This window comes from Anomaloglossus baeobatrachus, chromosome 2, assembly GCF_048569485.1.
Source record: "Anomaloglossus baeobatrachus isolate aAnoBae1 chromosome 2, aAnoBae1.hap1, whole genome shotgun sequence".
Lineage (NCBI taxonomy): Eukaryota > Metazoa > Chordata > Amphibia > Anura > Aromobatidae > Anomaloglossus > Anomaloglossus baeobatrachus.
In genome coordinates this window covers 727,560,266-727,578,797 of record NC_134354.1, presented here as the reverse complement: position 1 = coordinate 727,578,797, position 18,532 = coordinate 727,560,266, and the positions used below count along the sequence as shown (strand labels likewise).

Sequence of the window (18,532 nt, the reverse complement as noted above, 5' to 3'; positions counted from 1 at the left end):
AACTCCGTATGTGTTAGTACATATTACAGCACCATTTGCTGGGCCCCTGAGCCAAAATTTGCATTTAATTGATATGCAAAATAGACTCACAAGTGCACTAGTGTGCGTATCGGTGCTCTTGCAGTCTATGAATCCTCTTCACTTCTTCTACACAAAACCATACTCCATTTCTTGATTGACAGTAGAGAGAAGAGGTGAAGTTATGCAGCAGAGCCTTTCTCTTCACTGTCAATCAAGAAGAACCGGAAATTATCAGTACAGAAGAAGATGGGTCAAAGGCACAACTCTTGGTAATAATAATTACAATTTTATTCATTTATATAGCGCTATTAATTCCACAGCACTTTACATACATTGGCAACACTGTCCCCATTGGGGTTCACAATCTAGAGTCCCTATCTGTATGTCTTTGGAGTGTGGGAGGAAACCCACGCAAACACGGGGAGAACATACAAACTCCTTGCAGATAGTGTCCTTGGTGGGATTTGAACCCAGGACCCCATCACTGCAAGACTGCAGTGCTAACCACGGAGCCACCGTGCCGCCCAGTAATAGGTTGGAGTAGCCTTATGACAATTTCATACCTTCTGCCTGTAGGATCTCAGGTTGGGGGGTCAACAGCTCCTGGTTGTCCTGATTTTTGTCATTCTCTTGTTCTGTAGTTATAAATGTATAAGAGCGGTTGCTTAACACCGTCACAGCTCTGTCTCTAGAAGGGTACACAAGAAATATATTCACTGTAAAGGGCAATGTAATTTTGATCAGAATTTCATTCGAGTTTCAGCAGAATGTTATCAGAAATTGGTCCAAGTTTCATCAGTTTTTTTCAGATCAGAAAAGAAAAAATATTTCTCCAACTTGTCCTATCAACCTCTCCGTGAAATATAAACAGCACACCGCTGACATTCGGGCACTGTCTGATTTTGTTCACGGACTCATAGACTTGCATTGGTGATTTTTGATCCGACACTCAGATCAATATCAATATTTTCCATTGCCCACTCAGTCCAACTAAAAAAATCAAATATGCGAACAGCCCCATAGACTATTGTAACGCCCCTGTAAACGGGTCGTTACAGGGTATTAAATGTTACCCCATTTTTCCCGGGCAGGAGGAAGAAGGGTCCCCACAACACTAGAGATGAGCGAACCGGCCGTGGTTCGGCTCGAGTTCGGTTCGTCGAACGGAGGTCTCGTTCGAGTTCAGTTCGACGAACCGAACTCGAACCAATAGGATATAATGGGAGGCAATCACAAACACATAAAAACGCATTATAAATGTACACATACTGTTAATAAACATTGCCATAACACTTACCGGTCCCCGCGATCCCCCCTGCACTCTGTCTCCTGCCGCTATTCCATCCGATGATCGCTGAATCCTCCCGGTGACCAGCACTGCCAGCAGTGATGCAGGACCTATCGTGACGTCAAAATAGCCATGTGACCAGTCGCGTGGCTATTATCTCATTGGCTACAGACTGGTCACATGGCTTTGACGTCATGTCCTTTCCTAGGTCCTGTCATTGCACTCTCCGGTACACGGTGCACATTTGTGTATCGCCGTGTACAGTCGACATGCTCTAGCACACGGTCGACTCCCCGTTCCGTTAGGGACCGGCTGACACAGCCGGTCATTAACGGAGATCACCGTTGCCATAGCAACGCAGTTAGCGGTGACGTCACCGCTAACCGCGGCTCCGGGAATTACATGAACGGAGCACCGTTGCTATGGTAACGTGTCTGTCAGCGTTACCGCTGTTACCGCTAACAGCCAGCAGCACTGATCACTCACGGAGTGAAGGCTGCACGGGAAGCAGCGTCTTCCCTGATGCAGCAGTGATGGAGCAGAGCTGCATTTGTTGAACGAGAAAGACAGAAGACCATGGATCGTGGAGGGCTGACAGGGGGTAATAAAGATGGAGTCTCTAATGTGTCTGTGTATTTATTTCTATTAAAGTATTTTTTCTCTGTGTGGTGTCTTTTTTTTAACCCTTTATTGGAGATTCTTAATGGCCGGGTCAAACATGCCTGACATTAAGAATCTCTGGCTTAATACTAGCTAGTAAAACAAAGCTAGTATTAACTCATTATTACCCAACAAGCCACCCGGCTTCAGGGCTGTTGGAAGAGTTGGAAACAGCGCCAGATGATGGCGCTTCTATGAAAGCGCCATTTTCTGGGGCGGCTGCGGACTGCAATTCGCAGAAGAGGCGCCCAGAAACCTCGGGTTAACCTGTGCTGCGGATTCCAATCCCCAGCTGCCTAGTTGTACCTGGCTGGACACAAAAATGGGGCAAAGCCCACGTCATTTGTTTTTTAATTATTTCATGAAATAAGTGAAATAATTAAAAAAAACGGGTTTCCTTATATTTTTGGTTCCCAGCCGGGTACAAATAGGCAACTGGGGGTTGGAGGCAGCCCGTGGCTGCCTACAGTACCTGGCTAGCATACAAAAATATGGCGAAGCCCACGTCATTTTTTTGGTGGGCAAAAAACTTCTGCATACAGTCCTGGATGGAGTATGCTGAGCCTTGTAGTTCTGCAGCTGCTGTCTGCTCTTCTCCATACAGACAGACAGCAGCTTCAGAACTACAAGGCTCAGCATACTCCATCCAGGACTGTATGCAGAAGTTTTTTGCCCCCTGAAAAAATTATGTGGGCTTCGCCATATTTTTGTATGCTAGCCAGGTACAGCAGGCAGGTACGGCTGCCCCCAACCCCCAAAAAGGGAAGCCCTTTTTTTTATTATTTCATGAATTTCATGAAATAATTAGAAAACAAATGACGTAGGCTTCGCCCCATTTTTGTGTCCAGCCAGGTACAACTAGGCAGCTGGGGATTGGAATCCGCAGCACAGGTTGGCCTGAGCTTTCTGGGCCCCACTGCTGCGAATTGCAGTCTGCAGCCGCCTCAGAAAATGGCACTTTCATAGAAGCGCCATCTTCTGGCGCTGTATCCAATTCTTCCAGCACCTGCCTGCTGTACCTGGCTAGCATACAAAAATATGGCGAAGCTCACGTCCTTTTTTTGTAGTTTTTTGGCAAAAAAAATAAAAAATGCTTCCCTGGATTTTCCATTGCCAGTGAAGGTAACACCAAGCAGTGGGGGTTAGCAGCCAGTAGCTGCTTGGATTACCCTTAGCTAGCAATACAAAAAATGCAGTGGGAGCCCATATATATTTTTTTTAATTATTTAAATAACTAAAAACAAAATGGGCTTCCCTGTATTTTGATTGCTGGACATCACAGTGCTGTAAAAATAAATCTTTAAAAAAAATGACGTAGCGCTCCGCGGTATTTTTGATTCTCATCGCAGATAAAGCAGACAGCTATGGGTTGCCACCCCCATCTGCCTGCCGTTACCTTGGTTGGCAATCAAAATACAGGGAAGCCCATTAATTTTTTCTATTTAAAAAATAGTTAAAAAAAAATGACGTTGGGTCCCCCCATTTTTGATAGGGTAAAGCAGACGGCTGTAGCCTGAAAACCACAGCTGGCAGCTTTACCGTGGTTGGGGATCCAATGTGGAGGTCCCCCCAGGCTCTTTTTTTATAATTATTTTATAAATATTAATAATTACACAGAAAAAGTAGGGTCCCCCCCAAATTGGATCACCAGCCAAGGTAAAGCGGACAGCTGTGGTCTGGTATTCTCAGGGTGGGAAGGTCCATAGTTATTGGGCCTTCACAGCCTAAAAATAGCAGGCCGCAGGCACCCCAGACGTGGCGCATCCACTAGATGCGCCAATCCTGGCGCTTCACCCCAGCTCATCCCGTGCCCTGGTGCAGTGGCAAACGGGGTAATAAATCGGGTTGATACTAGCTGTAAAGTCACCTGAGATCAAGCCCAGCAGTTTGTGATGTCATGGTGTCTATTAGATACCCAACATCATAAACTGTCAGTACTAACAAAAAAAAAAATCGATAAAAGAAATTTATTTGAAAAAACAGTTCCCAAAACATTTCCTCTTTCACCAATTTATTGTAAAAAAAAAAATAAAGGGGTCCCACGACGACTCTGGACCATCTAGAATATGGGGGGGAGACACTCAGGGAACGTATCCCCCATTTTCTAGGAGTGCAGACCCTTCATGTGAGGAGTGTGGGTGCAATGAATCTGCACTCACTCTCCCAGGGTCCACAGCAGCAGAGTCCATGTCGTAATGGTTGCTACCAAAGCTGCAATGCCCTGCTCATGAGGTAAGGGCATGCCTAATCAGGAGAACTATTCTACATTTCCAAATATTGGTATTTGCTGATATTATTGCTATTCCACCTACTATATATTGGGGATAGGATCTTGGAGATGGAATACCCCTTTAAGTCCAGTTATCCAGCTGAATGAATACTTAACAACAGAGCTCGCTATTTAGATGTGTTTTCTTGTGGCGTATACCGGACTCTCATGTTTGGTAGTCGTTCAGCAGGGAAACTATAAAAGCAAATCCCTCCATTTGGAAATGTAGTATATAGCTCTCCTGATCAATTATGTTCCTTACCTCATGAGCAGGGCATTGCAGTAATAATAATAATTTATTCATTTATATAGCGTTATTAATTCCATAGCGCTGTATGTCTTTGGAGTGTGGGAGGAAACCCACGCAAACACGGAGAGTACATACAAACTCCCTGCAGATGGTGTCCTTGGTGAGAATTGAACCCAGGACCTCAGCGCTGCAAGACTGCAGTGCTAACCACTGAGCCACCGTGCCGCCCATTTAGCTTACAGATGCATAACCACCACTCACTGTGTCTGAACACAGGAAGCTGAGCTGACAGCCGCTCTGTGCATGCGGCAGCGTCTATTGTGAAGGAGAGGGCCGTGGGGGGATCAACGCTGCACAGGTACCGTGGGACACCGGGGAACACCGGTGGGGTTATAGGGGGTGACCTGGCAGGGCCTGGGGAGGAATTTTCTGTCGCATGTGTCATGGCACATGCGACAGAAATCAAAGGAGTAGGGTGAATGCGGCCGCCGCGCTGCTGTGCGCGCAGCCATCTTGGATTTTTGGGAGGGCATCAGGGGGGGCACTTTGGCGACACCGGGGGACCGGAGGGGACCGGGGAGGAGATTTATCATGTTTGTTCATGCCAGATGGGAGATAAATAATTTTTTACCGGCGCTGTCATTTACTGTAACGTGATCATCGGTGTACGGTGTATACCTGTGATCACGTGAGCGGGGACCGGAAAAACCGTCCTGAATCATGATCTCCAGGGTCTCAGCTAGCCCTGAAACCCCGGAGATTTTCTGACGCTGGGGGGCGTTATTCACTTATTTCTGCCTGCTGTTTATAAACGGCAGATCAGAATAAGGCTACATTAACACGACCGATCCATTTTTGCGGTGTGCAAAAAACAGTCCGTTTTTTTTCACGGGTGCATCCGTGTGGCATCCGTTTCCGTTCCGTAGACGGTCCGTATGTCATCTGTTTGTCATCCGTGTGCCTTCCGTTTTTTTTTGTGTACTGCAAAAAAACTGAAGGAGGCAAAATACATAAATTTACCCAGGCTCCATAGCTTTATCCTACATGAGGCGGTCACATGTTCACTCCAGTGCCATTTTCTACTGCTGTTCACAGCGTAGAGCGCTCTGGTGATTTTCTTGTGCTTGTGCACTTCATATCAGTCTTTTCTGTCATTATAATGGCAGAAAGACACATAATGTCCCACTCTTCTGCATTTTGTAATTTTGCACCCTTTGGTGCCTTTCATGTGGCACTAAGGGGTGCTTAGCTTTGTATTTAGCCAAAAAAATGAAAAAAAAAATGACGTAGGGTTCCCCCTATTTTTGTAGCCAGCTAGGGTAAAGCAGACGGCTGCAGCCTGCAGACCACAGCTGGCAGCCTCACCTTGGCTGGTAATCCAAAACTGAGGGCACCCCACTCTGTTATTTTAACCCCTTAAGGATGAAGCCAGTTTTGTCCTTAATGCCCAGGCCATTTTTTGCAATTCTGACCAGTGTCAACTTTATGAGGTTATAACTCTGGAACGCTTCAACAGATCCCAATGATTCTGACACAGTTTTTTCGTGACATATTGTACTTCATGATAGTTATAAATTTAGAACGATATTTTTTGCTTTTATTTGTGAAAAAATCGGAAATTTGATGAAAATTTTGAAAATTTTGCAATTTTCAAACTTTTCATTTTTATGCCCTTAACTCAGAGAGTTATGTCACACAAAACAGTTAATAAATAACATTTCCCACATGTCTACTTTACATTAGCGTAATTTCTGAAACAAAATGTTTTGGGGTTAGGAAGTTAGAAGGGGTCAAAGTTCATCTGCAATTTCCCATTTTTTCAACAAAATTCACAAAACCATTTTTTTAGGGAACACATCACATTTGAAGTGACTTTGAGAGGCCTAAGTGACAGAAAACACTTAAAAGTGACACCAGTCTCAAAACAGCACCCCTCAAAGTACTCAAAACCACATCCAAGAAGTTTATTAACCCTTCAGGTGCTTCACAGGAACTAAAGCAAAGTGGAATGAAAAAAAGCAAAAAATAAAATTTTACCTAAAATGTTGCTCTACCCCAAATTTATTCACTTTTAGAAGAAATAACACAACAAAATGAACCCCAAAACTTGTTACCCACTTTCTTATGAACGCGCCAATACCCCACATGTGGTCAGAAACCTTTGTTTGGACAAATGGGAGGGCTCGGACCAGAAGGAGCAATATTTGAATTTTGGAAAGCAAATTTGGCTGAAATAGATTGCGGGCACCATGTTGCATTTACATGTCCGCTAAGGTACCTAAACAGCAGAAACCCCTCACAAGTGACACCATTTTGGAAACTGGACCTCTCAAGGCTTCTATCTAGGGGTATAGTGAGCATTTTGGATTCACAGGTACTTCACAGATTTTGATAACGTTACATTGTCACATTGAAAATTTTCATTTTTTTCTCAAAAATGTTGCTTTAGCATCAATTTTTTCACTTTTTCAAGAGGTAATTCCAAAAATTTGACCCCAATGTTTGTTACCGACTTTTTTATGAGCACGGTGATACCTCACTTGTGGTCTGAAACCTTTGTTTGGAGAAATGGGAGGGCTTGGAACGGAAGGAGCAATATTTGAATTTTGGAAAGGAAATTTGGCTGAAAAAGATTGTGGGCACCATGTCGCATTTGGAGGACCCCTAAGGTACGTAAACAGCAAAAAAACACCACAAGTGACCCCATATTGGAAACTAGGCCCCTCAAGGAATTTATCTAGATGTTTGGTGAGTACCCTGAACCTCAAGGTGCTTTACTGAAGTTTACAATGTTGAGACATGAAAATAAAAAAATAAAATTTTACCACAAAATTGTTACTTCAACCAGGTAGCTTTTTTTTTCACAAGGGTAACAGGAAAAAAATCACCATAAAATTTATTGCGCAATTTCTCCTGAGTTTGGTGGTATCTTGTACGTGGTGGAAATCAACTGTTTGGGCACACTGCAGGGCTCGGAAGGGAAGGAGTGCAATTTGACTGCAAAATTGGCTGGAATCAATAGCGGACGCCATGTTGCATTAGTAGAGCCCCTGAGGTGCCTAAGCAGTGGAGGTCCCCCACAAGTGACTCCATTCTGGAAAATAGACCCCACAAGGAATTTATCTAGATGTTTGGCGAGTACCCTGAACCCCCAGGTGATTCACAGAAGTTTATAATGTTGAGCTGTGAAAATAAAAAAAATATTTTTACCACAAAATTGTTACTTCAACCAGATAGCTTTTTTTTTAACAAGAGTACACGGAAAAATATCAGCATAAAATTTATTGTGAAATTTCTCCTAAGTATGCTGATACCTTATGTGTGGTGGAAATCAACTGTTTGGGTGCACAGCAGGGCTCAGAAGGGAAAAAGTGCCATTTGACTGAACAATTGGCTGGAATATTTAGCGGATGCTATGTCGCATTTGGAAAGCCCCTAAGGTGCCTAAACAGTGGAGGTCCCCCACAAGTGACCCCATTCTGGAAACAAGACACCTCAAGGCTTTTATCTAGGTGTATATTGAGCATTTTGAATCCAGGAATACTTCACAGAATTTGATAAGCTTAGGTTGCCATATTGAAATTTTCATTTTTTTCACAAAAATGTTGATTTAGCGACACATTTCTCACTTTTTCAAGAGGCAACAACAAAACGTGTACCCCACAGGTTGTTATCTAATTTCTTGTGAGCGCAGGAATACCCCACATGTGGCCAAAAACCTTTGTTTGGATAAATGGGAGGGCTTGGAATGGAAGGAGCACCATTTGAATTCTGGAAAAGTTGAAATAAATTGCGGGCACCATGTCACATTATCTCCGCAGCATCAATTGACATGCTGAGGCTCGGGAAGCTGCGCCACAGGTCAGTTTATGCTGCGGAGAAAAGAAACACAGTGGGCACGGGATATCTAAAAATCCTTCCACTGTGCTTCTACTGCACAACGCAGCGTTATGGATGCAGGGAAAACAGTCTGCGCCCAAAACGCTGCAAACCCTGATTGTGGGCACATAGCCTAAAATGCTACAATGGATGATTGGATAGATGTCAAACATATATAACGTCCCACCCCCTGCATATTCTAAGCTGGCGCCCTTTAGTGCCTTTCATGTGACACTAAAGGATGCCTAGCCTTGTATTTAGCCCAAAAAAAAAAAAAGAATTAAAATAAATGACGTGGGGTCCCCCCTATTTTTGATAGCCAGCTAGGGTAAAGCAGACAGCTGTAGCCTGCAAACCACAGCTGACAGCTTCATCTTGTCTGGTGATCAATTTGGAGGGCTCCCCAAGCTGTTTTTTTTTTTATTATTTATAAATAAATAATTAAAAAAAACTAAACAAACGTGGGGTCCCCCCAAATTAGATCACCAGCCAAGGTGAAGCTGACAGCTGGGGTCTGATATTCTCAGGATGGGAAGAGCCATGGTTATTGGACTCTTCCCAACCTAAAAATAGCAGGCGGCAGCCGCCCCAGAAGTGGCGCATCCATTAGATGCGCCAATTCTGGCGCTTCGCCCCAGCTCATCCCGCGCCCTGGTGCGGTGGCAAACGGGGTAATAAATGGGGTTGATACCAGATGTGTAATGTCACCTGGCATCAAGCCCAGCAATTAGTTATGTCACGGCGTCTATCAGATACCCGACATAACTAATTGACAGTAATAAAAAAAAAAAATTGACAACAAAAAAAAAAATTATTTGAAAAAACACTCCCCAAAACATTCCCTGATTCACCAATTTATTGAAAAGAAAAGAAAAAAAAAATCCGCTGTAATCCATTTGGACATCCCACGTCGACTCTGGACCTTCTAGAATATGGGGGACACGTTCAGAGAAAGTATCTCCCATTTTCTAGGTGTGCAGACCCTCCATTTGAGGAGAATGGGTGCAACGAATCTGCACCCACCCTCCCTGGGTCACAGCTGCAAAGCGCCGTGCAGCAGCAGCAGCAGCCAGCGTCCTGAACACAGGAAGCTGACAGCTGCGCTCTGCACATGTGACCGGCGTCTGCTGAGAAGGAGCCGGAGGAGGGGGCCGCGGGGGATCAGCGCTCCGACAGGTACGGGGGACACCGGGGAACACCGGGGTGGGGATAGGGGGTGAGCTGGCAGGGCCTGGGGAGCAGGTTTCTGTTGCATGTGTTATGGCACATACGACAGAAACCATAAGAAAAGTGTGAATGCGGCCGGAGTGCTGCTGTGCTCGCCGGTGCGCGCGGCCATCTTGGATTTTCGGGAGGGGGTTGGGGGTCGGGGGAGGCACTTTGGGGACACCGGGGGACCGGAGGGAACCGGGAAAGAGATTTATCTCCCATCTGACATGTTTGATCATGCCAGATGGGAGATAAATCATTTTTTACCGGCGATGTCATTTACTATAACTTGATGATCGGTATACGGTGTATACCGGTCATCACGTGACTGGGGACCGGAAAAACCGGCCCGAATCATGATCTCCAGGGTCTCAGCTACCCCCGGTAGCTGAAACCCCGGAGATTTTCTGACGCTGGGGGGCGCTATTCACTTATTTCTGCCCGCCGTTTTAAAATGGCAAAAAGGAATAAGTACCCTTTTTTGGTGCCGTTTTAAAACGTAACACGGTTGTAATGGGGTTAAATTAAATAAATAATTAAAAAAAAAACCACGTAGGGGTCCCCCCAAAATTGGATCACCAGCTAAGGTAAAGCAGACAGCTGGGGTCTGATATTCTCAGACTAGGGAGGTCCATGGTTATTGGACTCTCCCCAGCCTAAAATTAGCAGGCCGCAGCCGCCGCAGAAGTGGCGCATCCATTAGATGTGCCAATCCTGGTGCTTCGCCCCAGCTCATCCCGTGCCCTGGTGCGGTAGCAAACGGGGTAATATATGGGGTTAATACCAGATGTGTAATGTCACCTGGCATCAAGCCCTGGGGTTGGTGAGGTCAGGCGTCTATCAGATACCCGACATCACCAACTCAGTCAATAATAAAAAAAAATAGACGACAAACACATTTTTATTTGAAAAAACACTCCCCAATACATTCTCTCTTTAACCAATGTATTAGAAAGAAAAACAAATCCAGGTCTGGTGTAATCCAAGGGGTTGCCATGACGATCCACACTGTCCCAGTCAATGAAGAGCAGGATGTTCCCCATTGGCTGGGAGAGCAGTGCAGTGACCTGAGCTAACATCAATGGGTCAGCCCAGGTCACTGCAGGGGATGACAAGTGCTGCTGTCAGCGAGGTACATTACCTGCGCTGATCTCCTGCACTGCTGACAGCACCTGTCACTGAGTTCAATGACCGCCACCTTCACAGCCAAGTATCGCGAGCGGCCCGTGATGTCACCGCTAGTCAGTCTCGGGTCGGAAGCGAGAGAAGGTGATGTGACAAGCGGCGGCCATGGAGGACAGTGACAGCGCTGAGGTCGGGACTTCATCACCGCAGGTAAGCCGAGCGGGACCATGTGTGCAGAGTGCAGGTGGGCGGAGCCATGTGTGCTGGCGGCGGAGTGCGAAGTGGATGGCACTGAGGACGTTAGTGTCGTGGACTGCTTGGCTGGGGACAGGTGAGTGTGTGTGTGTGTGTGTGTGTGTACATGCCGCGTGCAGGAGGGGGCGGAGTGAGCTGAGCGGGGAAGTGTGGGCTTCCTGCACGTAACTAGGATAAACATCGGGTTACTAACCAAAGCGCTTTGCTTGGATACCCGATGTTTATCTTGGTTACCAGCTTCTGGCAGGCTGCCAGCGATGGCTCCTGCACACTGTAGCTGTAAAAAGCCCTGCTTTTTGCTGCTAGAACCGTTCTCGAACGTATCTAGAACTATCGAGCTTTAGCAAAAAGCTCGAGTTCTAGTTCGATCTAGAACAGCCCCCAAAATCACTCGAGCCGCAAACTGGAGAACCTCGAACCGCGAAATGCGCTCAACTCTACACAACACACACTAACATCACACTGGCAGGAAGGAATTAACAGCATTTGCAGCATGAAGTTTGTTCTGAGTCAATGACTCATCCTGTCTCCTTAATGAGCAGGTGGCTGGACACAGGCAGGTCCCCATGACAACCAAGGGGAGGGGGGCCTGAAGGAGTGAGTTTAGTGCAGAGCACAAAGAAGTTTTTTTAGGCAGAACGTCAGGGGCTGCAAGGGAGTGCAGACGTCCAGAGAACAGCTCCTGTTGAGGAGATGCCACGAGACCAGGGCTGATAACACCTAGAGGAGGGGAATGGAGCTGAGGACTGGGGTTCCCTGGAGAAAGTTGTACCCGGTGGCGGTTGTGTTGGTCCGCTACCGGGGATGAGAGAGACAGACAGGCGGCGAGTTCCCAAGATGCTCTATGCCACGGGGACGGCACTAACGCACCGAAAGGGAGAGACCCCCAGAACACCTCACCGGACACCCCTTCCTCCTACCTGCCCGGGACCGACCAAAGGCTACAGGCGGCAAGGACCAGCACCCGGGTGCGATGTGAAACGGACTTTAAATAAAGAACAATTGGAACCGCACACCATGACTGCTGTGAGTAATTCCGCCGCACTGTGCCCCCGGTGTCCCTGAGGACTGTTGCCCTGGGTCTCATTAACCTCCCGGGGCTCCCCCGCTCCACCCGTGGGGAGCGATTCCATCCGGCTGCCCGTAACACCTGCCCTGGAGAGAGACTGCGCAGCGGCGGCTGAACACCTGGCCGCAAACCACGGGTGGCGCTGCAAGCACCCCCCGTCCCCGTCCCATACCGTTTCCTGGGGGAGAGCGATGGCAAGCCCCCCCCCTAGGGACCCTGTTACCCTCCTTCCGTCCCCCTTGTAACACCGGACTGACGGTCAGACTTTCCTTTTATTGAAACCCGTCGGGGGTCACGGAAGCCGGGTCGGGCCACTCACAGCCTGACCCCGAATACCACCGGCCCGGTGACCGTGCGAGCCCTGCAAGCCCCGGCATGGGCGTTTCACTATCATAGTTACAAATGCTGTCCGTGCAAAACAGAGATAGTACTCGTACGTGAAAAACTGACACCTGAATGAGCCCCTTTGTATGTCTGTTAGAAATTGAGAATAGATTCAGAGTTCCAGATGGAGCAGACACAGATGAAAGTATAAAGAAACTGTGTAGAGCACGGGGGAATATATTGATGCTAAATAAGTAGCATGAAAACACATTCCAAAAGCATACAAAAATTAAAAAAAAGAATTACAAAATAGGTAGGAATAAAAAATTCTACATAGGAAACCACCACCAATGACATGAAGGTATCTTTTATCACAGCAATTAGCAGCCACAAGCCCTGTACGTAAACCAAGTCAAAAGCTTATGAAGTATAGATGGTAAGGTGGCAGCAAGACAGGTCCTGTGTGGTGGAAGGTATGCGTCTCAGAGGTGGCAGGCCTCGGTGATGTAGAACCCGGAGAAACAGGCTCCAACACATATACAGTCATATGAAAAAGTTTGGGCACCCCTATTAATGTTAACCTTTTTTCTTTATAACAATTTGGGTTTTTGCAACAGCTCTTTCAGTTTCATATATCTAATAACTGATGGACTGAGTAATATTTCTGGATTGAAATGAGGTTTATTGTACTAACAGAAAATGTGCAATCCGCATTTAAACAAAATTTGACCGGAGCAAAAGTATGGGCACCCTTATCAATTTCTTGATTTCAACACTCCTAACTACTTTTTACTGACTTACTAAATCACTAAATTGGTTTTGTAACCTCATTGAGCTTTGAACTTCATCAACAGGTGTATCCAATCATGAGAAAAGGTATTTAAGGTGGCCACTTGCAAGTTGTTCTCCTATTTGAATCTCCTATGAAGAGTGGCATCATGGGCTCCTCAAAACAACTCTCAAATGATCTGAAAACAAAGATTATCTATATATATAATTGCCTTATTCTGTCTGTCTGTCTGTCTGTCTGTCTGTCTATCTGTCTGTCTATCTGTCTGTCTGTCATGCTCCGAAATTGTGTCCTTACGGTGACACAAAGCTGATTGGCCGCTGGGCTCGCCATGGCCCCGCCCCCCCACACGGATTGGCCTCTCGCCCCGGCTCTCTGCAGGCCCCGCCCCCCTCACGCAATGCACGCTCGCTCTGGCCCAACTGACACGGAGCCCCGATTCCCAGGTGAGTACACACACACACATCAGATCACACTCACTCTCACACTCACTCTCACACACACCTCACACATCACAACATGCTGGGATATCGCTTGCTTCTACACCGGCTCCGTCAGGATCCCAGCAGCGCCACACATAACCTTGCGATGCTGGGATCTTCACGGAGGCCGTGAAAGCTGGTAACCATTATACACATTGGGTAACTAAGGTCCCTTAGTTACCCGATGTGTATCATAGTTACCAGTGTACACCGGCTCACACTCACTCTCATACACACCTCACACACACATCACATCGCATCCACACATCAAGGTCCTGCAGCGGCGGAAAATACAGACACATAACAGCACACACATAACAGCACACACATACACACACACAAATCAGATCACACTCACTCACACACACACATCACATCGCATCCACATACTCACAACATCCTGGGATATCGCTTGCTTCTCGGCGGCGATACTGTGCTGTTGTGATCTTCCAGGACCTGCCGGAGGATCACATGGCCAGAAGCATGTGATATCCCCGGATGTTGTGAGTATAAGCGCGTATGTGCGATATCGTCAGTGTCTGTGTGTGTGAGTGTATGCGATCGGGTGTGTGTGAGTGGATGCGATCGGATGTGTGTGAGTGGATGCGATCGGGTGTGTGTGAGTGGATGCGATCGGGTGTGTGTGAGTGGATGCGATCGCGTGTGTGTGACTGGATGCGATCGGGTGTGTGTGAGTGGGTGCGATCGGGTGTGTGAGTGTCGGCAGAGGAGCACGGCGTGCTGGAGGAGGCTGGGAGCAGAGAGGCTGATCATGAGGAAGGCTGGGAGGAGAGAGTCTGATGCTGGGGGAGGCTGGGAGGGGGAGGCTGGGACGAGGGAGGCTGATGCTGGTGGAGGCTGATGCTTGGGGAGGCTGATGCTGGGGGAGGCTGGAAGGAGAGAGGCTAATGCTGGTGGAGGCTGATGCTTGGGGAGGCTGATGCTGGGGGAGACTGGGAGGGGAAGGCTGATGCTGAGGGAGGCTGGGAGGAAGGAGGCTGGGAGGAGAGAGGCTGATCCTGGGGAAGGCTGGGAACGGGAGGCTGATGCTGAGGGAGGCTGGAAGGAGAGAGGCTGATGCTGGGGGAGGCTGGAAGGAGAGAGGCTGATGCTGGTGGAGGCTGATGCTTGGGGAGGCTGATGCTGGGGGAGACTGGGAGCGGAAGGCTGATGCTGAGGGAGGCTGGGAGAGGGAGGCTGGGAGGAAGGAGGCTGGGAGGAGAGAGGCTGATCCTGGGGAAGGCTGGGATGGGGAGGCTGATGCTGGGGGAGGCTGGAAGGAGAGAGGCTGGAAGGAGAGAGGCTGATGCTGGTGGAGGCTGATGCATGGGGAGGCTGATGCTGGGGGAGACTGGGAGCAGAAGGCTGATGCTGAGGGAGGCTGGGAGGAAGGAGGCTGGGAGGAAGGAGGCTGGGAGGAGAGAGGCTGATCCTGGGGAAGGCTGGGAAGGGGAGGCTGATGCTGAGGGAAGCTGGAAGGAGAGAGGCTGATGCTGGGGGAGGCTGGAAGGAGAGAGGCTGAGGCTGGGAGGAGAGAGGCTGATGCTGGGGAAGGCTGATGCTGAGGGAGGCTGGGAGGGGAAAGCTGATGCTGGGGAAGGCTGGGAGGACGGAGGCTGGGAGGAGAGAGGCTGATCCTGGGGAAGGCTGGGAGAGGGAGGCTGATGCTGGAGGAGGCTGGAAGGAGAGAGGCTGATGCTGGCGGAGGCTGATGCTGGGGAGGCTGGGAGAGGGAGGCTGATGCTGAGGGAGGCTGGGAGGAGGGAGGCTGGGAGAGGTAGGCTGAGAGAAGAGAGGCTGATGCACACACACACACACACACACGCGCGCGCACTGCACAACACACCACACACACACACACACACTGGGAACCACAAACAACTGCCCTACACAGACACCCACACACACAGACAACGCTGCACACACACAACACCCAACACACAAACACCGCGGCACACACAAATATACGCACATACCGCACAACACACACATTGCACAAAACATACCTCCCCCCAAAACACACCGCACACACACAAACCGCGCAACACACACACAACGCTACAGACACACAGCGCTCCACAAACAACGCAACACACGCAACACACATACAACACCGCTCTCACCCCCCGTCACACCCAGACAACACCCAGAACATGTACAGCGCCTACACAAACACTTGGTAACTACAGACAACAACATCTCTCTATATATATATATATATAACAAAAATCATACATGAACTACACAATACGTAAATTCTAGAATACCCGATGCGTAGAATCGGGCCACCTTCTAGTTTAACATAGTTGATCAGGAGAAGGATACAAAAAGTTGTCTCAGAGATTTAAACTGTCAGTTTCCACTGTGAGGAACATCGTAAGGAAATGGAAGAACACAGGTACAGTTCTTGTTAAGCCCAGAAGTGGCAGGCCAAGAAAAATATCAGAAAGGCAGAGAAGAAGAATGGTGAGAACAGTCAAGGACAATCCACAGACCACCTCCAAAGACCTGCAGCTTCATCTTGCTGCAGATGGTGTCAATGTGCATCGGTCAATAATACAGCGCACATTGCACAAGTAGAAGCTGTATGGGAGAGTGATGCAAAAGAAGCTGTTTCTGCAAGCACGCCACAAACAGAGTCGCCTGAGGTATGCAAAAGCACATTTGGACAAGCCAGTTACATTTTGGAAGAAGGTCCTGTGGACTGATGAAACAAAGATTGAGTTGTTTGGTCATACAAAAAGGCGTTATGCATGGAGGCAAAAAAACACGGCATTCCAAGAAAAGCACTTGCTACCTACTGTAAAATTTGGTGGAGGTTCCATCATGCTTTGGGGCTGTGTGGCCAATGCCGGTACCAGGAATCTTGTTAAAGTTGAGGGTCGCATGGATTCAACTCAGTATCAGCAGATTCTTGACAATAATGTGCAAGAATCAGTGACAAAGTTGAAGTTACGCAGGCGATGGATATTTCAGCAAAACAATGATCCAAACCACCGCTCCAAATCTACTCATGCAGAGGAACAATTACAATGTTCTGGAATGGCCATCCCAGTCCCCAGACCTGAATATCATTGAACATCTGTGGGATTATTTGAAGCGTGCTGTCCATGCTCGGCGACCATCAAGCTTAACTGAACTGGAATTGTTTTGTAAACAGGAATGGTCAAATATACTTCATCCAGGATCCAGGAACTCATTAAAAGCTACAGGAAGTGACTAGAGGCTCTTATTTTTGCAAAAGGAGGATCTACAAAATATTAATGTCACTTTTATGTTGAGGTGCCCATACTTTTGCACCGGTCAAATTTTGTTTAAATACGGATTGCACATTTTCTGTTAGTACAATAAACCTCATTTCAATCCAGAAATATTACTCAGTCCATCAGTTATAAGATATATGAAACTGAAATAGCTGTTGCAAAATCCCAAATTTTTATAAAGAAAAAAGGTTAACATTAATAGGGGTGCCTAAACTTTTTCATATGACTGTAGATGTTTTTAATGGGCCTATATTTTGGGTCCAGGTCACTAGGCCTGAGATGGGTACTGGTGGAGTTTCAAACTAATCAAGGGACCCCGTTTATGTCCAAGCTCATCAGAGAATTATGGGAGGTACTACAAATCTAACAGTTAAGCACCTCAGAGTACCATCTGCAGACAGACGGTCTGATGGAAAGATTTAAAAAGACCATGAAGGCCATGCTGAAGAATGCAGTAGAAAAGAATGTCTGGGACTGAGACTGAATCTTGCCCTACCTGTTCTCCATTAGGGAAATTTCCCAAGCCTCCACAGGCTTCTCCGCCATTTGAACTGCTATACGGTCAACACCCTTGGTGGCTACTGTATGTGGCAAAAGAGTCCTGGGAAGTTGAGACTACATCCTATAGGACTGTTATAGCGCAACAGTCACTTGGCTGGGCCCTTCCCGGAGGGATATCTGGCTGGTTTCTGTGTTGAGACTCCTAACGGAGGCTCCACGGACCTTTTTGTTTTGTTATAGCGCAAGTAGCCCAGATGCAAGAAAGAATTGCCATTGTGATTCCCATTGTGGAGGAACACCTCTTCAAGGTCCAGGAGGTACAGGGCGTATAATCGGTTGGCCAGAGTGAGACAGTTTAACCCTGGCGATCAGGTACTTGTGTTGGTGCTTATGGTGGAGAGACAATTCCTGGCTAAGTGGCAAGGTCCATATGATGTGGGGGAAAAAGTTGGTGACTCAACTATAAAGTTTACCAACCAGGGAGAAGGTAGCCCTACCAGGTTTACCATTTCAACCAGATTAAACCTTGGCAGGACAGAGAACCTGTGAATGCTTCCTGTCTGGTGGCCAAGTATGAACTCACAGTGGAAGACGTCAAGGTGGCAGAAACCTTGACCCGCTACCAGAATCAGCAGTGTCGAGAGATGCTGCATCAAAATAGAGACCTGTTCTCAAAGTCACCAGGTCTCACACTAGTTATAGAGCATGAGGTACTCACAGAGTCCCATGTGCAGGTCAACTTGAGACCGTATTGGATTCCAGAAGCCTGATGCGAGGTGATCTCAAAGGAGGTGGTGCAAGGTGCAACAGATACTGAACCTGGGAGTCATCGAAGAATCCAAGAGTCCGGGCTATAGTGTTGCTGCCAAAGTGAGGAGGGTAGTACGGCTCTGTAATGATTACAGGAAACTGAAAGAAGTCTCAAAGTCTGACGCCTATCCGATAACCTGAGGAGATGAGCTCATTATAAAGTTAGGGCTGTCCTGGATTTTACCAAAGGCTACTGGTTTATTTCTCTGTCAAAGGAGCAGAGGAGAAGATTGCCTTCTCAACACCAAATGGTTGTTACCAGTATGTCAAGATTAGAGTTGAGCGATGTTCGAGTCGAACAGTTCGCCAATTTCACGTTCGAGTGATTTTGGGCAGC

The 18,532-nt window shown here is 47.5% G+C and overlaps 1 protein-coding gene across 2 annotated transcripts in view; it reads right to left on the bottom strand.

The window, feature by feature from the left end:
• The window catches only part of FLT3 (fms related receptor tyrosine kinase 3), a 187,606-nt gene that overhangs the window by 21,918 nt on the left and 147,156 nt on the right, over window positions 1-18,532 (bottom strand). For both annotated transcript variants that reach the window (XM_075337363.1, XM_075337364.1), the window contains exon 18: window positions 585-709. In XM_075337363.1, coding sequence (XP_075193478.1) covers window positions 585-709 — 125 coding nt within the window. The remainder of the gene's footprint in view (window positions 1-584; window positions 710-18,532) is intronic.